Below are 21358 nucleotides of genomic sequence, written 5' to 3'. Positions count from 1 at the left end.
CTCTAGCTGGCCTGTCCGTTAGAGGGTCTGGTCCAACCCTGTGATTATAATTTACTGTAGGAAATGCAAGGGATCCGGAGACTAGAGTTGCGCGCACCTCGCAATGCCCCGGATTCTCGCACTGACCCCACCGGAGGAGTCCCGAAAGAGGAAGCGGCCCGCCGCTTTATCGAATGGCTGGACATGGTATCACCTGACGATATCGTGGTATATACGGATGGTTCGGAAAAACACGAAAACAATTGCGTCCAGATAGGGTACGGATGGGCCGCTTTTAGGGCGGGCCTGGAATTTGCCGCAGGCTCCGCATTTATTACGCCGGAAAGCCACGTTTTCGACGCCGAGGCGATTGGCGCCCTAAAAGGGCTACAGGCGGCAACCAAGGCCCAACCAGGCGCCCGGATCTGGATTTGTGTGGACAGCACCTCGGTTATTTGGGGTCTTAGAGGCGACGCGCCGCGTTCGTCCCAATGGGCCTTTCTGGAGTTCCATGACCTTGTCGATTTACTCCGAAAACAAGGTACCGAGGTTCGGGTCCGTTAGTGCCCTGGGCACCAGGGAATCCCGGGAAACGACCGGGCTGACGAGCTGGCCAAGGCCGGCTCCGCCGGACCGCCGGACCCAGACCCGAGGGCTCAGCAAACCACGTATAGCGGTGCCGGCACGGTTCTCAGAGCCATTCTTTCGAATATAGAGAAGGACTGGTGGCGTAAAGAACTCTGTAAACGGTCCCCCGCATATAGGGAATGGAAATTCCAATACACACCGAGAAAGGAGCCCGAGGAACTGCGTTTGCCAAGACCCCTACTGGGCCATTATTTGGCCATGAGGACCGGCCACGGCGATTTCAAAGCCTACCATAACCGTTTCAACCACCAGGATGCAAACACCTCGTGTGCCTGGTGCTGGAAGCGGACCTCCCCTAAGCACCCGGTGCACTGCCGCTATTCGCGGGCGGTGTGGAGAAACTGGCCGTGGCTTAATAACAAGCGGCCGGTCAGGCCGCCAGACCGCGCCCAACGCCGCAAATTCTTCCAGACAAGCCTCGGGCAACCGACAAGCTTTCAGGCGTTTTCGATAGCCACCAACTACTTCAGCGCCCGCCCCAGAGCGGCCCGCCAGCGCCCCGCGCGCCACGAACGCACTTTACGCCTAGGGACACCGATCGTAAACGACTCGAACTCAGACGAGGAATAGACTTACTGCCTTTTCACCCACACTTCACGGCACAAGCCGTCAGACGAACCCTCCGTGCACCTTAGGCACGGGGTCGCGTCATTGAACTAACCCCCTAAGCAGGACCGGGCCCGAACCCGGTCAGGCACGATCCGCCTCTGCCCTCCTTGTTTTCCCCCTGTGTAAATAAAGAAGATAGAACGCGCGCCGAGATACCCCTCGGGAGGTTGCTAACGGCCGGCTAACAAGCCGGGCCGAGCCCGGCGTTAACTGATACTACTACTACTACTACTACAGCATCCTGACTACCAGACCATATCCCAGTGAGCCACGCGGTGCTGGACGCAAGTAGCATATGGATGTTCCAGGAGGATTTGGACACCATTCTGTCAGGCAAGCAACTTCAACCCCACGTGGATTACAAGCTCTGGGCCGACGCGTACTATTCCTTTCGCGCGTCTCCTCATGCTCGCAAGTCACTCAACTGGCACGCAAGATACCTAAACGGTCTCGAGAGCCATCTAGACAAGGCCCTTTGGCCACCCCTCCCGCCACGCGAAGAGATAGTGGACCAAACGGGGAAAAGCTATCCAGATGGCGTGCATTACACCTTTAAAGCGCCAGACATTGCCGCACTGAGGAAATCACACCCAGACATACAGCCGCCCGTGGTACTAAAAAGCGCCTTGGCACTGCTCATCGTCTGGCACACGGGCCACAGCCACGCCCTGTTTGCCAGCTGCGAGGACGGCCGCACCAAGTGGCCCTTTATGCCACCCATGCCCAAGGACCAGGCCGGCATCTTTGCCGACGCCCAGGAGGTCGCGGGCCCCACCATACAGTTTGTGACAAATCTCGTACGCATCAGCCCGGCCGAGACGGTGCTCGGCTTTTTGCGCCGGGTGCAGGACGACCAAGACAACCTGACCAGGCACGCTTTCGCGCCCTGGCCAGAGCTCGAACGCGCCGTCGGCGTGGACGAGAACACCATCCAGCGCATCTTCACCACCATCAAGTTCAACTGGGTTCCGGGCTTCGGGGCCCAGGCGCAAATGGACCGGGCCATGGAGCCGTTCCCGAAATTGCGCATCCTGGCCGCCGTGGCGCGCTGGCGCATCGGGTTGCTTTGCCGGCTTGGCTTGGGAGGCACAAACAGCGACGTTGTGGCTATGCATCTTATAGGTGATGCGTTGAAGGGGGAACAAAAGGCTCGTATTGCCAAAAGGTAAAACAGGCGAAAACTAGCTCATGTTTTCTTCTCTCTTCTTACAAGGTTCACACTGCTGACATTTTGCTGCCAACACCTACACTAGTCTCGAGAGCTTGACAAGGTGGCTCACGAGCCCCGAACAATGGGGGGCTCCGATCGGAGGATTCAAAGCCCTTCTAGACGGCAAGGTTGAGCATATTGACGAGGAAGGGTTCAAGAACATGACGCGTAACCATGGCCTGTCTTGTTTGGCACCCAGCAACAGAGGAAGTCTTGAGAAAGGATGGCAATAAACTAGGCTGAGGGATTGATAATCAGGATTGACAACAAAGCTTATACTGCACCTCCAAGAGACACATTCACCCGTGCACCAAACCCTTGTCCCCTCACTTCGTAGCCCCTGAACTCGAAGTATCTACTAAACTCTGCATCGTCCAGAACCGCATCGACGAGCTCATCCTCAACAGACACGGCAAGCTCGGGCCCCTCGTCCTCGCCCAGCGGACCGTCGACACGCGGCGGGAAGACGATGACCATGCACGCGGAGGCGGTCCGAGACAGGAAGCGAAAAGCCGACGGGCGGCCAAACCCGAAATCGCAGCCCTCCAAGCTCGCCCGACGCCAGTCGGTCACCACCGTCGTCAGGGGCGGGAGCTGGGCAATGTTCCTGGCTCGGCTGGTTCTGTCGCGCCGGGCGAGCTGCGCCAGGCCGGCTTCGATGACCGGCTGCGTCGCGCTCGAGGTGAGGTGGCGGATCCGGGCGGCCACGTTACCCAGCGGCTGCGTCTCGGCGATCTGTGCCACGGTCAACCGGCTCGAGTGGTCGCTGGTTTTGGCCGACCACAAAAGGTTGCGCAGGTACTTTTCAGCCACGGGCGGAACCAAGCGGTTGTGGAAACGGAGGTTGATGGCTTCGGTCAGCAGAAGGGTGTGGTCGTCTTGGACGGGGTACAGGCCGCGGCGGTGCTTGGTCAAGGTGCGCCAGATGCAGGCAACAAAGGCGTCGTATGTAGAGATCCACAACGATGAGGCATCTGAAGAAGCGGTACGAGACGCCGTGGCCAGTCCCTTCAAGCCGTCCGCTTTGCTTCGTGAGAGGTGAAACAACAACGACGAGGCCGGCTTGGTCGAATGTGAAACCGACCCCGCAGTGGCGCCTTGTTGCGCTTCTTCCGCCCGCGTCTGGGCTGTGTGCAACTTGGGCGTGAAGCGATAGCCATCGGTAATAGTGGCAGGATCCCAAGGAGGAGGTTCGGTTCCGTTGATGGTAGCCAGGCAATTGCCGGCCAGTTGGTGGGCGCTCCAGTACCAGCCCATGACGTCCTGGCAACAATGGAGGCTGTTCATTACAAATATCAACCCTCCAGGTATGAAGTTTGCTTTGAAAGCGGAGAGTGTGGGTTTCTTTTTGACTGCAAGTTAGCCCAAAAAGAAAAAGAAAAAGATAAAGAAAAAGAAAAAGAAAACCAATTCATGATCAAACGGCTTTTGCATTACTCACATTTTCAGGGTGGCAACCCGGTTTATGGCCACTTTCCATTCCCGGGGCCCCAAAACGACCAACATCACCAAGTACGCTGCTTGCATAGTGAGCATTTCGTATTTCTTCAAAGGATGGGACGGCTCCGCTGTCCCAGTAGTCGACAATAAGGTCGACAGTATCGCCCTTTCTCTTCACAAAGGAATAATCCCCGTCGCCTGTAGTGTCGATTTCAAGTCTGCCTACGAGTTGCCGGCATTGCGAAAGCGTTCTCTCGAGGCCTGACTTGAGGGTATCGACAACCTTGGCGGGGCTGGTTTGATGATCCAGTTCGAAATAGACTGCCCACGCATGATACGACATGGGGACGGCGTAGTCGAAAATGGTCAGAGGTATACGGTGTTCTTCTGGGTCATTTTCCCACCCAAGAGGGCGCAGCTTGTAAACTTGACTTTTGCTCCCCATAGCGACAATGTTGATAGAAAATATCATGTGTTGCCAGATAAGATATTGTACAATATATATATTAAACACAAGTTCTCCATTTGAGCCAAGGCATGTTGGCGGTGGTGCCCTGTTTATATATATGCTTTTGGGTTGTATTCGCGAGTAATTTGACAGTCCACCTTACTCGTTAACCTTTTCACGTGGAAGACATCGACAGAATTTCATCTAATCATTGATCTGCATGCAAACTGCTGTCTCCAAACGTCAGCGTTATTAGGCTATTCCAGAGGGTCTGACATGACTCCATTCATAAACCAACATATTAAAATGGTCGGGAAAAAAGAAACCCGAAATATTTACCTGGGGGGTCCTTCAAAGAGGGGCATACTCCAATAACTTGTACAAAATCGTTTGCCAGGACTCGATTCAAGGTCAGTTTCTCCGCCTGTTCAACTTTTGTTTCAACAAAAAGAAAAAGAAGGAAACAAAGAAGAACAAAAAAGCACATGAAACCAAATGCCAGTGAATTAAACTGAAAATGCCTCGCAAACTGTTGTATATTAGGACGGTGTTGAATGCAGGGGCCCTCGGGGGGGTTGACTTTGTTTTGAAATGAAATTATTTTGATGTGGGACCATAGTCTTGATGCAGCATGAAGAAGAATAGAGTCATAGCTAAAGTACCAAATAGTTATACAAATGCGACCTTGTAAATTGCGCCTCGGTGTCGATATCATTAAATTCAGCGGTCCAGCCCAGCCAAGTCCGGCGGCATAAACACTAGACTAGTTCGTCGAGTTGGCCCATAAAAAGGCAAATCCTAGCCGCTCCCTCTCTTTGAGTCTGTCACAACTTAGATTTTCGTGTCCACGTCATTACCCAAATCATCACTTCTAAGCCCGATATGTATCCCATATTTGGTGCATGCGGGCACTAAGAGACACGTCAACCCTGCTGCTCGGTATCTGTGGTAGGGGAGAAACAAAAAATGAATCAGAAGCACTCACATCTGCCCCGGCGTGAACCTGGCCATGCACGGATCCGTCGAGTAGCTCATGAAGTTGTCGTTCGGGTCCGGGGCATCGGACCCGTTGGGTCCCAGCGAGTCGATGCAGGTGTTGTAGGGGCGGTCGCAAAACGAAAAGCCTCCGGCCGGGGCGCGGGCGGGCGGGGTGTCCTGGACGAGGTCCATGTCGGCGCAGCCGCCCTGGAAGGTGTGGTACAGGCCGACCCAGTGGCCGACCTCGTGGGTGACGGTCTTGCCCTCGTTGATGAGCGGGTCCGGGCCGCCGGGCATGGTGCTGGGGTCGATGATGGCGCCGTCAAAGATGCCAAAGTCGTCGAGCTCGCCCTGCTGGTCGATGAGCACCGCCACGCCCGCCGCCGGCAGCCCCACGTTGAAGTAGAGGTTGAGCACGCGGCGGTCGTCGCCGCCCTTGCGCAGCTGCCGCTTCCAGTTCACCTCCCACGCCGACACCTCGGGGAAGTAGCTGTTCCAGTCCGGGGGGAACTGCGTCCACGCCGTGTTCACCGTGCGCGTCGTCTCGTTGCGCATCCAGTCGAACTGGAACCCCGTGCCGGCGTAGGTGGTGTTGAGGAGGCGCATCTGCGCGTCAAGTGACTCTTGCTGGAAGGGGGATTAACAATTCGGTTGGGTGGTTTTCCAAAAAGAAAGAAAAAAGAAAAAAAAAACATTGAGGGATGCCAAAGCACGCGGTCGACTTACAGTGACCCATCCACCGGCCACCGTCTTGTCGCGTGCGATTATGTGCACGTACGTCTTGACGACAATGGTCTCGGCAGTGGGGACGTAGTCCAGCAGACGTCTTCCGCCCCTCTTCTGGGGCAAGTTCTCCTCTACCAAGCATCGCGGCTTGCCGTGGGAGCGTGATGAAAGGGGCAGATGTGCGCCGGCAGTGGCCGACACCAGGAGGCCGAGGCCAGCGAGTATGGTTGACCTGAGATGCATGGCTGGAACAAATATTACACGACAAAGCGGACAAAAAAAAGAGGTAAACGGCCGGGTAAGACGGCAGAATGCAAGAGTCCAACGGCGACACACGGGTTTTATACGAACCTGGCCTGGTCGTCGACACGTAGTCTCGGTGCGGAACTATTCTAGTTCTAGTTCCAGAACGCATTGTGCAGCTCCGACGTGCGCTGTCAGAGATGATTGTCTGGTTCTAGTTCTAGTTCTAGTCCCGATGTCGGCCTCCATCAGATCTGGATCTTTGGTTTTCAGCTAGAGGATCAAGGCTGCCCCCTAACCAGAGACAAGACAATCCAAAACCATAAACCTCCTTCTGCATCGGGCATTTCCACCTTGTCGTTTCTGCACAGCTGATTCGGTAACCTTGTTCAGTGTTCTAGGCCGTGTGAGGCTGCGGGGCTGGTGGTGAAATGTCGCGTTGGAGTGGCGGGGGAACGTCAATAGAACGGGATATAAAAAGAAACAAATCGCGTGGTGTGGGTATGCGGGCGTGTTCAGCTGCGGTCTGACCCGCGCCGCTGCTGGGGCCCTTGTGGTTGGAAATATTGATTTTTTTCTTTTTCTCTCTCGTTGCCAAGAAGCAAGTAAGGGTGTCAAACCCCCGACGGTGGGAGGTGGGGTTGCAGTGCAGCAGATGGCTTCGCTTGCTACTTGGCATCTGACCCGGGGAGACAGGGTAGATAATTAATTGATCACTAGCATGCGCGGTGTGATGTGCTTGAATCTTACTCTGTACCATTTCTACGGTCGAGTTTGATGACTGGGTATGGACACGAGGTTAATTTTAAAAATCCCGCCTTTGGAGTTTTCAGGGATCTTGTGTTTCTTTGCTGCAGATGTAAGCGCACAACAGCACACCATGTCAAAATCCAACCACCTCTAGCTTTTCTTTTCTCTTCTTTTCTTTTTTCTCCGTTTCTTCTCTGTCGTCCACGACATTCAAGACCCCTGCATAACCCGTTTGGACGCATTTGTTTTCGTCACACCACGTCACACTGCTGATTCGTCGTCCGGCAGGAGAAAAGCAAATACGAGATTCTACGCCCCGCTCAACGGTTCCCTTGGCTTGTCCACCATCACGTAATCATCCTCCTCCTCACCCTTAATTACGGTGCTGTATTTTTCATCCCCCTCTGCCTGCCAGTTTTTCTTGCACTCACGCGAGTGCTTCCTCGTCATGTTCTGGAGGTGATGGCGCCCCAGCGGTCGAAAGATGCCCGCCCGCGTCCCAAACGGCTCTTGCTCGTCGTCGCTCGTCGTCACCGTCACCGTCCTGTTGCTGTCGCTCCTGTTGCTCTTAATGCTGCTGCTGGACAACAAAAAACCCTCCCATGGCGTCGCGGTCGAGCAGGTTCGAGTGCGCGTCCACGTGGGTCAGACTGATGGTTCGATGCGTAGCTGCTAAAGCTCCCTCTCGTCCTGACGCTGGCCTGTGGCTGGCGCTCTTCCAGCTGCGTTTGCTGCCCTGCTGATTCTGGCCGGCTGGGCGACGCGGGCATTGCATTGCTTTTGATCCAGCACTGGCTTGGTTGCATTTGCGTTTTGGTCGCGAGGGGCTTGCAGCTGCTGTTTTGGCACAGTTGTTCTCGGTACTACGTGGCTAACCTCCTAGTCCGATGTCCCCCGGCGTGGTCTTGGGCCAGGCCGGCCAGATGTATTCCAGAGGTCCAGGCTGGGTACCGGCCCAACCCTTTGGTCGTAGCACACGAACCCCGACGAAGGCTGCGTTTTTTTTCGGTAATTATGGAAAAAAAAAGCTTGTGGGTAAAATGACAGCAATGCCCGGGTTTCCCCGTTTTTTTTTTCGAATATCGCGTTGTCGGCTAGTCGGGCCATAATGTTTTAATCGATTATACAATCACCGCAAAAGTTAATTAATAGTCAATCTATTTTGGAACAATGTGACTATACAGTTTGCTTCTGTGGTAATATATCGAGTCACCTATTTGTCACAAGCAGAGGATACCTGACGGGACTTCCGCGTGCAACCTTTCCAAACCACTCGCTCACCGTCTTTGGCAAGCCTTGAGCTTCAGCCAAGCCCCTCCAAGTGTCCACATCCATCACTTTAACGTCAGACGAGGGGTCGCTCCTGATAAAATCTGCAAGTCCATCCATGGACAAGTTCCGTGCCCCTATCCGGTGTCGGTAGTTGACCTTATCACCCTGATCTGCAAACACGTCCCCCAATATCTCCTGCGCTACATCGACCGCCTCGACGAGATTCAGATGACCTCGAAGGCTGGGAAACACCGGAATGGCCTGCAGTGCAGCCGAGAACCGGAGCAGGTTCTGAAAGAGGTCAAACTGAGGGTCGTGCACCCGGTGGATGTTTGACGGCCTGTGAATCCACACCGGAAGCCCAAAAATCTCGTGGCACTTCTCCAAGAGCCGTTCGCTCACCCACTTGGACGCCGTATATCCGTCCGATTTGTTATCCGCAGGAGGCGGGAAATCCGCTGCGGAGACTTCGGGGAACTCCTCCAGGCCAGAGTACAACGAAACGCCGGCCGTGGACACAAAGTGAAGGGGCAGCAGCCGGCCGCAGTCCAGAGACATTTGGATGAGCTGGGCCGTGGAACCCACGTTGGCACGTTTGATGGTCCGATACGACTTGAGGTGTGAGACGTCGGCCCCGTTGTGGACCACCACGTGCGCCTCGGAGAAGATGCGGCGCGCGGCCGCGGGTGACAGGCCCAGCCGGCTGAGCGACAAGTCCCCAGCGTGCACTTGTACCTTGTTGGAAGAAATGAAAGAGGCCAGGGCATCTGTTCGGCGGACCGCGATGCAGTGGATCGTCGAGATTCTTGCGTCCGAGATGAAGGCCTGCAGGAGGGCCCTGCCGAGAAGTCCAGTCGCCCCTGTGAGTACTACGACGGCAGGCCCGTCGCTTGGAATAGTGACCAGGTCCAACTCGGTCTTGCCGAGGTCGGTTTTCTTGAGGTTTAGGCTGGGCTCGGTCTCGAGGTGCCAGTCGATCGGTGCCTCGTCGGCAGACTTTTGCTCAATCAAAAGGCTCATTTCCTTCAAGGTACTCGAGTCAAACATGTCGACAAGCGGGACGTGTATCCCAAACGCCTGTTTTATCTTGCGCTGCAGCGCGACGAGGAGGAGAGAATCCCCTCCGCTGTGGAAAAAATCAGAGGACCCGCGCACCTGGGCATAGCAACCGGCCGGCAGGGTCTGTAGCCAAATTTCACGCAGCTGAGATTCAGTCTCGGATAGCTCCTTGTCTTGTTCTCCACCAAGGACGGCTGGCGGAGAACCCACTAGTTTGGGTAGCAACTTGGCCGCGGCCTTTCGGTCCACCTTGCCGCTGACAGTAGTGGGCAGAGACTCGACCGCTTTGACGACGGTGGGTTTTTGAGCGCGTGGGAGGGAGACTCGCTTTAGTAAATCTGCAAACAATTCTTCCCTGTCGGCAGAGGGGTGACAAGGATCGACAACCACAAGGGCAGCCAACACAGCCGACTCTGGGTGAGCCAGAGCACCGTCGTCGCTGGCCAGATCGGGACAGTAGAGGCAGGCAAAAACCTGGAGTAGTTGACCCTGCCCAGCCTGAAGCATAGCTTCTTCGACGTCGACCAAGTCCACCCTGTTACCCCTGAGCTTCACCCGAGTATCACCGTCTACCCTACCCTGCAGCACAAGGGCTCCGTCGGGCAAGAGGCGGCCGACGTCCCCCGTGCGGTGGACCGACGTCCAGCCCCTGGCAGCAAAATCCTCATGGATCGAGGCGTGCGGGATGAACCTGGTGGCCGTGAGCTCGCAGCTGCCCAGGTACCCAAGCGCGACCTTTGCGCCGCCGATCAGCACCTCGCCAGGCATGCCCACGGGAAGGGGTGCAAGATTCGCGTCGACAATGCAGACCGAGCAGTTGGGGGCGGCACGACCGGACGTTGTCGGTCTGTCCCCCCAGGGTCCACGGTAATCCAGCTCGGTCCTCGTGGCGGAGCAAGTCGTCTCCGTAGGGCCATAGGCGTTGAAGAGTCTCAGCTCGGGACGCCCGATGGAGTCAAAGGCGCGGAGCAGCGATGTGGTCACTGGCTCGCCGCCACAAACGGCACGCCGCCAGTTGGAACGAGCTAGATCCGCGCCGCCAAAGCTGATCCAGCTCATGTATTCCGAGGGCGTAGCTCCCGTCAAGGTGATGCCGGAATCGAGGATTCGCTTCGTGATGGCCAGGGCGTCGCCCCGCTGAGACCTGGGAAGCATGTGCAGCGAGCCGCCAAAGGCGAGGGCCGAAAAGATTTGCGTCAACGACATGTCGAAGCCGAGTGCGCTCTGGCACAGGACCCGTTCGACGCCAAAGTCGTAGCTCGCCGACGAGAACTCAATCTCGTGGACGAGGTTCTCGTGGGACAGCACTATACCCTTGGGTGTGCCGGTGGAACCACTGGTGTAAAGAACCGCGGCGGGGTCTGTCGGGCGGCGAGTAGTCTCTGGAAAGCTGAGCGTGGTACGAGGGCCTGGCGGCTTGTTTGCGCGTGGGATGGACGAGACGTTGAGCAGGGGCTTCTCGAGGGTGGATGCAGTGGTCACAAATGCTTCATCGACCAAGACCAGCTGCGGAGAAGCATGAGCGCAGTTTATGGCAATCCTCGACATTGGAGTGGCAGCGTCAAAGGGCATGTATACACAGCCGACCCTCCAAATGGCCAAGAGAGAGACGATCCAGTCTGCACCTGGCTCTTGCAGGACCCCGATAATGCTGCCGGCAGCAATGCCAAGCTGCGATATGCCCGCGGCGACTGCGAGGGCTTGAGACCAAACCTCACCGTATGATAATTATTCTCTACCGTCTTCTGCGTCCACAATGGCAACCTCGTGGCTGCGGCAAGATGACACCTCGGCGACGCGGTCAAGGAGTGTTCCGGGCCAGGTCGGGTCCTTTGACGGTCCCCGTCCGAGCTGCACCGCGTCTTGCACCACGTCTGCCGGAAAGATTGGCAGATTTTCAATGCTGACACGATGCCCCTCCTCTTCCGTTGTTGCTGTCGCCGCTAGCAACTTGACGAGGTGCACAAACGCACCAAGAAGAAGCTTGCCATCCTCTCTCGAGTACAAGCTGTCCTGCACAGCGAGTCTGACAGCGGTCGGGAGCTCGCCAGAGTCGATAATGTCGAGGCTGACATCGTATGCCGTCTTTGCTCCCTGGTAGTGGTATACCTCGAGCTCGCAATCACCCAGGCTTTGCTTTTCCTTGGCCCCCTGTCGATAGTCGACAAAGGCTTGGAAGATGGGGCTGTGATCGGCCGAGCGAGGGACACCGAGCTCGCTCAGCATAACGCCAAAGGGAACGGCAGAGTGCTCGAGGCTCTCCCTGATTGTATCTTTGGTGTTTTGGGAAATGTCCTCAAAGGTTTCTCCCCCGCTGGTCCGGAACCTTAGAGGCAGCAGGTTGAGATACATGCCGACCGCGTCAAGCATGTCACCATCGAGACGGTTGGCGTCCGCTATGCCGATGCAAAAGTCATTGATATTGGCCAGCCTGGCGAGGAGCACGCGGAAAACGCCGAGGTAAAAGCAAAACGGCGTGACCCGTAGCTGCCGGCATCTTTCGTGGACCATCCTGACGGTAGACGGTTCGAGCCGAGCCTCAACCTCGGTGGTTCGATATTCCACAAGAGGGCATCTCAGCTTGGCAGCGTTGGGAAGTGGTAAGATGGGAAGCTGCGCCGGAGGATCGGCGAGCCGATTCCGCCAAAATTCCAAATGGCAATCCCACTCCCCCTTCTCCAGCGCGTCTTGCTGACGCCGGGAAAAGTCAACAAACTGCAGTGGGGATCCGTTCAAGGGGTCACCTCTGTAGGCACAATCAAGTTCTGAAAGAAGAACCTGCAGGCTAATGCCGTCCATATTGATATGGTGGAACCCAATAAGGAGATGGTGTTCTGTGGACGAAGTCGAGGCAACTATAATTCGTACGCTTTTCCCGTTTTCAACATCATATTTGTGCTCCTCAAGACCTCGAATTGTGCAAGCTAGGCGCCCTTCAGGTAGTTCAAAAGCCTCGAGGTGAAGCTGGGGTTGGACAAAAACAACCTGCTTGGCAATGCCTTGCCCGTCCATCTCGATTCCAGTTCTGAGCGACTCGTGGCGTTTCGCAACGGCCTCGACTGCCTTGGATAGTTTTTGAACATTCAGCTTTCCACTCAGTCTATACACGACCGTGTTGTTCAAGGTGGATGCGTCAGACATGAGGGTCTGGATGAACCAAAACATCTCCTGCCCAAAAGACAAAGGGCCGCTGCGCTGCAAGATTTCTCGTGGCACCGACTCCTTGACATTCCCGGCCGTTTCGGCAGACATGAGATCCGATGGCGAGACGGCTGGCGTGCTGCAGGCCGTCCGGGGCGAGGCTTTGCCACTCATCCGGAAGGTGAAGAGGTGGTTTGGCTGACGGTGGAGTGAGAGTCCTCGCCTTGCTCGCTCGCTGGATGCGATGCCGCGTGCGTCGTGATAGCCAGGTCGGCCTTGACCTTGAGACATGCGTTTGTGATGATGCCATTGATGGTGACGCCGCTCAAAATCTCGAGGGTCGACATGCTGACTCCAAAGGTCTTGTGGAACCAGCTACGCACTTCTACAGCGATGAGGGAGTCGAATCCGAGTTGGTCGGTGGCCGAGTTGAGGATTGCCGATTCCTCCTCCATTTGAGATGCCGAGAGACGTAGCATGCTTTGCAGTTTAAGCAAGAACGAGTCTGTCAAGGGTCAGTAAAGTGCGACGAAACCACGTAAAAAAAAAAGAAAAAGTCATCAAGTAACAGCTTTGTCTTGAAATTTTCAACTTACCCTTGATTATCAGTCTGGCATCGGCCATGGAGGAGACAGTCGCAAGCATCTCGCGCGGCGTCAGTTTGGAGCAGGCAGTATCGCTCTTGAGATTCTCCCGAGTGGTGGTCCCATATGTGAGCAAGTGTGACAAGCGGGGGTTCTCGGTCCAGAAGGGCTTGCTGGGAGCTTCGGCGGCAAATCGGTCCACGCCGATGGTGATTTCGTGGTCGACTCCAGACCCTGCAGGGCTGGCGAGGACAGCCTCGGCAAATGCGTGATGAAGATCGACCTCGGAGATCCACTTGAAACCGTTGCTCCGGAATCGTTCCTTTTCGGACTGGCTGAGATTGCTGGAGGCGTAGCCGATGCCGATGACGAGCCCCAGATTCAGCACAGATGCTGGTTTCCCATCTTGTCTTCTCTGCAACGCCAGGCTTCGCATGTACGAGTTGGACGCCGAGTAGTTGGCCTGGCCGTAGCTTCCAAGCACGGTGCTTATGGACGAAAACAAGACGAAAAAGTCCAACGACGTCTTTTCTCTGCCGAGGAGCCGATGCAGGTTGTTGCTTCCATGCACCTTGGGCCCGGCGACCCTCGCCATGCTCTTGGCGTCTAGGGAGCGCACGGGCTTGTCGTCGAGCACCATGGCTCCGTGTACAACACCAGCCAGGGCGGGCATGCTGTTCTTTATGTCGCTGTAGGCTTTGGCAAGACTGCCGTCGTCGGCAACATCGGCAGAAATGACTTTGACCGCTGCTCCCGTGTCGCGATGCATCTTGTCGATCCACTTGGAGTCCACTTTGGGATTGCGGCTGCTCAACACCAGATACCGTGCTCCCCTGTCAATCATCCATTCGCACAGCGACAAGCCCAGATCGCTAGTCAAACCAGCAAACCAGTACGTCCTGTCAGGACGCAAGGTCACCAGTCGACAAGTCGGAGATATGCGGACCAAGGGGGCTTTTGTCCCTTTCCATTGAATGATCTTGCGCCGTACATCCATGGGCTGCGAACCAAAGTCATTCAAGGACACGACCTCAAGAGTCGTCACCGACAAGGTTCGGGCCAGACGGTAAGCGGACAGGAGTTGGGCGGACGGGGGGCCGGCGGCTGCTGCTGAACAGGGAAAGACGATATCGCGTCCGCTCTTCTCTGGGGCCTGGAAAGCCTCTGGTGAAAGGAGAGGCGCTGTATTGATAACTGTCGTGGTTGCGGGCAAGCATGGGGTGATTATCTTTGCGCAAGTCTCGTGGTCATTTTGACATGTTGTGGCGTCGGCAAAGTAGTCAATGTTTTGGCCAAGCCTGGCCCTGACAGTGCGTAGCGGCCACGAAGGATCAATAAAAGTAAACTTCTTCCTCTGGCGGGTTGAGGAGGTTTTGGTGAGATGCACCCCACGCTCTTGAGCAAGAGCGTCGACAGCGGCTGCTAGTTCATCACTGGGCTCGTGCAGAAGCAGGCGGCCACCTTGCGGGACCTGGGCGAGCAGATAGGTGGCCTGCATCACGCCGGCGATCTGGGTGAGCAGGACCGGGCCGTCACGGTAGGCATCGTCGCTGATGTCAAGCACCGAGCCTGCCGACGGCCAGACCGTCTTTCCGCAATCATTGGTTACAGCCAGGACGCGCCGCTTGCCCTTGGCTACACCAACTGCTACGATGTAGGCGTTCCAGAGGCCTTGGCAAGTCACCCCCGGTACTCTGAAACCCGTGGAGAAATCTACCCGGACTTTGACCCTCCCGCTCTGCTTAGACTTGGCGACAGTGGCCGCCAGGTATGGGGAACCCGTGTCCTCCTCAAGCCAGCCCCCCGACGACGAGAGACGTAGCTGCTTGCTGTCTTGACTGTGATAGATGGCTCTGCGGCTCGCGTTGTACCTAGCGTCGATTGCATCGTTGCTCACGAGTCGAGGTATCTCAAACCTCCCGTGTCGATAAACCAGCTCGCGCTCATCAGACCAGAGTAAAGAGTGCTCCTGGGACTCGGTAGACCACCTCTTGGCGAGCTCAAACTCGAGCAAGGACGCGGCAATGACTGAAGATTCGGGCTCGCTTCCGTCCACAAAATCAATGGTCCTGAGGCGGGTGTCGGGCATCTCCCAGAGGACGGTGCGGAAGAAGCCAAGCGACATGTAGGCAGCTGGAACTGCATCTTTGGCGTTGTGGGTGATCCAAAGAATTGTCGAGCAGTTCTCCAAGACATCTATCAAGGCCGACATCGTCTCGTCGTCGATCTTGTCAAATGTCGGTCTGTCCAGATCGGCAAGCGACAGCACTGTGGCGCCCAGATGCCTATCTCTGTCGAGTGCAGAGAGGCTGCTGATGTGGAAAATGTCGTGGTAATGGGGACTCAATCCTTGGACAAGTCTGCCTACGAGCCCAACCGTCGCCGTGGTCGAACCCCCCACGACGAGCAATCTGGGGAGCACGGTCGAGTTGGACAGTGGATTTCGCAGCACAAGAGCCCTGTGGTCAACGGCCTGGGTACATATGATGGAGTTGGGGAACGCCGGCAGGTCAAAGTCCGGTGTGATGGAGTCGATGTGGGAGAAACCGGCACGTTGAAGCAGGGAGCCCCATTCCATGGGGCCGATGCAGGGCGACAGCGTGCGACCCTCTGCCTCGCCGATCCACCACTGTGGTAGTGTGCCGAATACAAAACCCAACCTGGCGGCGTCCTTGTCCGTGATCTCGTTGATGACGAGAAAGCCGCCTGGCCTCAGCAGCCGTCTGACGTTGGAAAGTGTGTCTTTTAGGTTGGATGTGGCGTGCAGCACCAGGGATGCCACCACCAAATTATAGGAATGCGCCTTGTAACCCTGATTAAGAATGTCTTTTTCAAGATCCAAAGTTGTAAACACCATCTTGTCGACATGTTTCCCAAAGACCTCGCGTGCCTTTTCGAAAAAGCCAACGGAAATGTCCGTGTAGGTATAAGAGGCAAACTTGTCTCCAACCTGGTTGAATATGCTCTTTGTAGCACTACCGGTTCCGGCTCCTAGAAGACGGTCTTAGCAAGAGAATTTGAAAGGATTATAGACAAGGGGGCACGGATTTATAAAAAAAATAAAAAAAATAAAAATAAAAAAAAATAAAAAAAAATAAAAAAAAAGAAAGGCCACAGGCTTTTTTGCTTACCAACTTCAAGAATATTCATGCCCGGATATCTGTGAGACAACTGCCCAACCACTCTCGCCAGATACTGAATGTGGCTCTTGTTGGTTGTTCCATGATGATAGTAGTCATCCAACAGACCATCCTCAAGCAGGTGCTCCAGCATCGTGTGTCCATCGCGCACGACCTGGCTGACATTTTCGCCCACCGCCTCGGCCAGCCTTCGATCCAAGCTATCTGGATGTCTGGCCTTGATGACGGCTTTGATCTCGGGCGTATCTTGCATCCAGGACTTGTCAATGTACGGGTGGACACCCGCTCGACCAGCTTGGTCACGTGCTCCACGAAACCAAAGTATCTACGCCATGCTCCCTGCGTCCGCTGCGGATGGTCCAGCGGGATGTCCTTGTCGAGCTGCCTCATGTAGAAAAAGGAGAGCCTCTCGAGGTCGAGGGCAAGCTGGTGATCGGCCTCGGCGGCCCGTCCGTCCCAGCAGACGGTGGCAGCGTCTGGTGAGGCTGGCGCCCACTGGGTGGTGAAGAAGAGCCGGGCGTCGTTGTCGGCGTTTGACGGGCTCAGGGATACGCAGTCGACACCGATGATCTGCGCCAGGGGTCTGCCGTCATGTGTGAGCAGATCAGCGTCGCCGCAAAGTCCCATCTGGCCTTTGTCGGGGAGCGCGGAGATGAAATGAAAACTTTGCTCGCCGCCGGCGACGGCCAGGGCCGTCCCGACGTTGAGGCTGAACATCTTGATCCGTCTGGGGACGTGGACCGACCAGAGCCGCCCATCGTCTGGATGACAGTAAGCCAGGAGAACAGTCTGTATGGCGGCGTCCAGCGTCGCAGGGTGTATCGCTATGCCGCCACAATCGGCCGGGAGGATCTGACCCTTGGCTGCGCCAAGCCTTCTCGAAGCACCATGGATGGCCCGGAAAGGCCCCGTATAGCCATACCCCAACTCCTCCCAGGCAGCATAGAGCCGCTCTTTGGATATGGAGCGCATTAGTGGGTCGAATTCAAGGTGACTCTCCAAGGGCATTGTTGACAATTCGTTGCTCTCTGCTGCTGGTGAGGCCAGATGAACCTCGACCGTACCCTTGGCCATGAGGGATAACCGGTCTCCAAAAGCCGAGTAGAGGCTAAAAGCAGCTTGAAGCTTGGCTTTTCCAAAGCGTCGCACGTCAGTCAAAGTGCAGAGGGACTCTACACCAAAGCCATCGGCTGGTATTATCAGCGCCTGAATAATCTCAAAGTCGCCAAGGTCAATGGTCTTGATGTCCTCATCTTGACCGACGAGTTCACGGGCTGCCTCGACGGCAGCACACAAGTATCCAGCTGCTGGGAAAACCATCTGGCCCTGGATTTTGTGCCCCGCAATCCACGGCAGTTCCGACTCTAGAAGGGTGTTTCTCCATCTCATGTCTGTCGCTGAACTGTCAGGCAGGAGGCTGCCGAGGAGTGGATGGACTGGCCTTTGTCGCAGACGAAACGACTTGGAATGGCGTGTCTCGTGCCACAAATCTTCTCCATCATGATGCCAACTGTACGTGGGCATCCCCCTGACAGGCAGGCTCTGGACGGGGGACAGTAGTTTATGCAGGGAATGCAGGTCCATGGACTCTATACCTGCCTCTAGCATCTGAGCCAGACCCATCTGCATAGACTTGGCATCGTGTCCTCCTCTCTGGATTAGGGAGACATACGAGATATCGCTGTCGGGCCACAGGTTCGACAGGGTCTGAGTGACTGGACCACGCAAAGCAGGATGCGGTCCAATTTCGACAATGGCGTCTAGGGGACCCAAGGTCTTGCAGGCTGCCTCCAAAGCCTGGGAGAAGAGAACTGGCTGGACCATGTTGTCTACCCAGTAGCTCATGTCGAGCAAGGCATCTGTCGTGTCTCGCACCAGCACGCTTGAGAACCAGCGCGTAGACCCCTTGCCCGGCTTGTTGAAGCCCGAAAGGCGTTGTAAGTTTGCAGCATAGGCTCCTGCACAGGAACGCATGTGGTGCGAATGATATGCCTTGTCGACAAACAGACGCTTGGCCTTGATGGACTGCGACTTTAGTTCCTCCTCCGCCTCGGCGACGGCGTCTTGGTCACCAGACAAGGTAGTGCTGCCTGGTGAGTTGCTTGCTGCAACGCTCAACCGGCCCTGGAATCGAGGTTGCGAGCAGAGCAGACAGGCATCTGCATACGACAGCGGTGCAGCCGACATGGCCCCCTTTTTCCCGTCCAGGCCGCCGGCGAGCTTGGTGTTGATGCCACGATAGTATGCAACGGCTAGTGCGGTCGCGGCTGAGAGGCGACCGGCTGCATATGCTGCGGCGATTTCTCCAGAAGAGTGCCCCACGACAGCGTCCAAGGTAACCCCGGCCTTGTTGAGTATGTCCACAAGCAGGATCTGAATCATGGTACACAAAGGTTGAGAAAGCTCAGCGCGCATGACGTTGGCGGCGGCAGCAGCAGCAGCAGAAGAAGAGTCTTTTCCCGAAGCCGATGATAACAGCTGTCCGACCAGTGAGTTTTGAGGTCTATCATGGGCTGGTAGCAAGTCCATTAGTGTTTTTTCAAGCTCCAAAGCTCGTCCAAGTGCCCACGGCGAGGCTTGGAGGAGTCCACTCATCATGCCGGCATATTGAGCTCCTTGGCCGGTGAATATTCCCAATAGTCTCTTGGGACTGGTGTTCCCATTGGGTTTGGCCCAATTCCGGTTTTCAAGTCTCTCCAAAAGGCCGGAGCATAGATCTTCCATGTTGGTTGCGGGAACGGCGATTTTGTAACCAAACAAGGATTTTCGACAAGCCGCCAGAGCAAGGTCGTGAACATGAAGGCTTTTATGCTGGCTTATCCAGTCGACATGATTCTGAATATTCTTGGCCAGTGACGACTCGCACTTTGCAGATAGAACAAAGGGAATAAAGGATTCTTGGGGCTTTTGGTCAGCTGTTTGATGCATGCGAAGCACGTTATCGAAGCTCTCCAGTATGACATGCGCATTGGTGCCCCCAAAGCCAAAGCTGTTGACGCTGGCACGGCGAGGCTGGCCGTCCGGTGTTTTGGGCCACGGCAGAGGCGAGGTGGGTATTTCCAGCCCCTTGTAGAAGGGCTCGATTTTCGGATTGAGCTTGTGGAAATGCTTGTTTGGGAAAACTGTTCTTTGCTGCAGGGCCAGGGTTGCCTTGATCAAGCCGGCTAGCCCTGCCGTCCCTTCGGTGTGACCGATGATGGTCTTGACGGAGCCGACGTATAGTGGTGGAGCATTGGGCTCGTCCGACGCCCTCGCACCACCAAAGACGGCATGGATTGCTTCTGCCTCGATGGGATCACCGGCGGGTGTGCCCGTGCCGTGAGCCTCAAAGTACTGCGGGCCTTGCCTGTTCACGTCTAGCCCGGCCTTGGCGTATACCCGACGGATCAGATTCGCCTGCGCTCCAGCGCTGGGCGTTGTGATGCCGTTGGTGCGCCCGTCTTGAGCAACACCAGTCTCGCGAATCACCGACTCGATAAAGTCGCCATCCGCCACGGCATCGCTTAGGCGCTTGAGATGACCGCCGCCACGCCTTCCCCTCTTGCGTAGCCGTCTACGCCTGCATCCCACATGCGGCTGATGCCGTTTGGAGACAGCATATTCAGGTTGGATTCGGTAATGTACCATTCGGGGCCTAGCAGCAGGTTCGACCCGCCAACAATGGCCAGTCTACTCTCGCCAAGCCGGAGGGCTTGTACGGCTTGGTGAAGGGCCACAAGACTAGAGGAGCAGGCCGTGTCTATGGTCATGGATGGACCATGGAGGTCCCAAGTGTAAGAAATGCGATTTGCCATGATGCTGCGGCCAACGCCGGTGGCCTATATGTAAAGTTGAATTTTCATTGCGGCTTGATTAGATCTCCATCATCTTTATTTGTTGGGGCAATCATGAAATTAATTTTTTTTTTAAAAAAAACAAAAAAAAAAAAAAAACCTTACCTGATACCTAGGCGCACAATCTATGTCACGCATCAAGATGTTCTCATAGTCACCGCACATGAGCCCGACGTACACACCCGTGTCGGAGCCTTTTAGCTGCTTGTCAGAGACACTGGCATTTTCCAAGGCCTCGTAGACTGTTTCGAGAAGCAGTCGCTGCTGGGGGTCCATCGCGGCGGCCTCAACCGCCGTGATGTTGAAAAAGTTGTGGTCAAACTTTCTTACGTTGACGTCAAGAAAGTATGATTTGCGAACGTTGGTACTCGCATGATGCTGTGCGTTGGGATGATAGAAGCCGTCCACGTGGAAACGGTCATCTGGGATGGTCTGAGAAAGGTCGCTCGGGGCTGAAAGAGCCTCCTGCAGTTTGTGTAGCGAAGACGCGCCGGGAAATCTGCAGCCGATGCCGATGACGGCAATAGGCTCGTTGATGGTAGACTTGGGCGCCATTCTGCATGTACTCTGCTGTCTGTTGCTTTGCGTGGTTGTAAATTTGTAAGGCAGCACTGGCCGGGCACCGTACACTGTCCATACTCTTACGCGGGCAAATGTTGATATATATACACTTGCTATCCATGCCAACTCCTACAGACTGCCGTTATTCCTTTGCACCCCACCGACAACGATGCATGCATGCAAGCATGTCTGCAGCCATGTCCCCTAAGAGGCTGAGGCGTTATGGATGTCAGGCAAGTATATATTGAATTAACATGAACTTAATATTTAACCTTGTGGAATGTCACGAATCGGTTAGGTCTCTCTTTAGCTTATACATGCCGTTTGTTAGGTAACCTTGTTTAATTTCCTTTTTGGTCGATAAAATACTAGGAGGCCTGGAATTAATATTTATTTGAAAGATCGGATTTCAGAAATAAACCGCTCCAGGTTTAATATTGATAATGGTGGCAGCCAGTGCTATTCGGCCTCCGCCGGAATTCGGAAATAATTTATAAAGTTCTTGTGGAATATTACGAGTCGGTTAGGTCTCTCCCTAGCCTATACGTGCCGCTGGTTAGGTAACCTTGTCTAATCTCCTCCTTGGTCGATAAAATATAAGGGGGCCTGGAATTTATATTTATTTAAAAGATCGCATTTCACGAGTAAACCGTTCCAGGTTTGGTGTTGATAATGGTGGCAGCCAATGCTATTCGGCCTCCGCCGGAATTCGGAAGTGATTTATAAAGTTCTTGTGG

General features: G+C 55.3%; 4 protein-coding genes across 4 annotated transcripts; 1 reads left to right on the top strand and 3 right to left on the bottom strand.

Moving 5' to 3' along the window:
- Positions 1 to 1508: 1508 nt before the first annotated feature.
- On the top strand, positions 1509 to 2405 carry MGG_14944 (uncharacterized protein; the record flags this gene model as incomplete). Its single annotated transcript, XM_003720030.1, has 1 exon — positions 1509 to 2405. The coding sequence occupies exon 1, from the start codon at positions 1536 to 1538 to the stop codon at positions 2403 to 2405; it is 870 nt and encodes a 289-aa protein (XP_003720078.1). The 5' UTR covers positions 1509 to 1535.
- Positions 2406 to 2719: 314 nt separating this feature from the next.
- MGG_03816 (uncharacterized protein) lies at positions 2720 to 4331 on the bottom strand (the record flags this gene model as incomplete). Its single annotated transcript, XM_003720029.1, has 2 exons — positions 2720 to 3709; positions 3888 to 4331. The coding sequence occupies 2 exons, from the start codon at positions 4329 to 4331 to the stop codon at positions 2720 to 2722; spliced, it is 1434 nt and encodes a 477-aa protein (XP_003720077.1).
- A 588-nt stretch (positions 4332 to 4919) lies between these two features.
- MGG_03817 (metalloprotease 1) lies at positions 4920 to 6863 on the bottom strand. Its single transcript, XM_003720028.1, has 3 exons — positions 6039 to 6863; positions 5320 to 5939; positions 4920 to 5245 (listed from the first exon to the last, which is right to left on the bottom strand). The coding sequence occupies exons 1-3, from the start codon at positions 6279 to 6281 to the stop codon at positions 5206 to 5208; spliced, it is 903 nt and encodes a 300-aa protein (XP_003720076.1). The 5' UTR covers positions 6282 to 6863; the 3' UTR covers positions 4920 to 5205.
- Positions 6864 to 7599: 736 nt separating this feature from the next.
- On the bottom strand, positions 7600 to 20615 carry MGG_14943 (lovastatin nonaketide synthase; the record flags this gene model as incomplete). The annotated part of the gene is made up of 10 exons (XM_003720027.1): positions 7600 to 7858; positions 7908 to 8024; positions 8269 to 10993; positions 11102 to 12509; positions 12707 to 13008; positions 13100 to 16078; positions 16219 to 16473; positions 16557 to 19786; positions 19852 to 20045; positions 20166 to 20615. 10 exons carry the CDS (start codon positions 20613 to 20615, stop codon positions 7600 to 7602), a joined length of 11919 nt encoding a protein of 3972 aa, XP_003720075.1.
- Between the last annotated feature and the right edge of the window lie 743 nt (positions 20616 to 21358).

Source organism: Pyricularia oryzae, chromosome 6 (genome assembly GCF_000002495.2).
Source record: "Pyricularia oryzae 70-15 chromosome 6, whole genome shotgun sequence".
Lineage (NCBI taxonomy): Eukaryota > Fungi > Ascomycota > Sordariomycetes > Magnaporthales > Pyriculariaceae > Pyricularia > Pyricularia oryzae.
The sequence above is the reverse complement of the archived record's forward strand: the minus strand, read 5'-3'. Positions and strand labels throughout refer to the sequence as shown.

Bases quoted from the DNA above. Each gene is read 5' to 3' on its own strand.
- MGG_03817 (XM_003720028.1), bottom strand. From the start codon at position 6,281: ATGCATCTCAGGTCAACCATACTCGCTGGCCTCGGCCTCCTGGTGTCG. The intron at 5,940-6,038 runs GTAAGTCGACCG...TCCCCCTTCCAG, and splicing joins TGGCCGGTGGATGGGTCACT to CAAGAGTCACTTGACGCGCA. The intron at 5,246-5,319 runs GTGAGTGCTTCT...CGTGTCTCTTAG, and splicing joins AGGTTCACGCCGGGGCAGAT to TGCCCGCATGCACCAAATAT.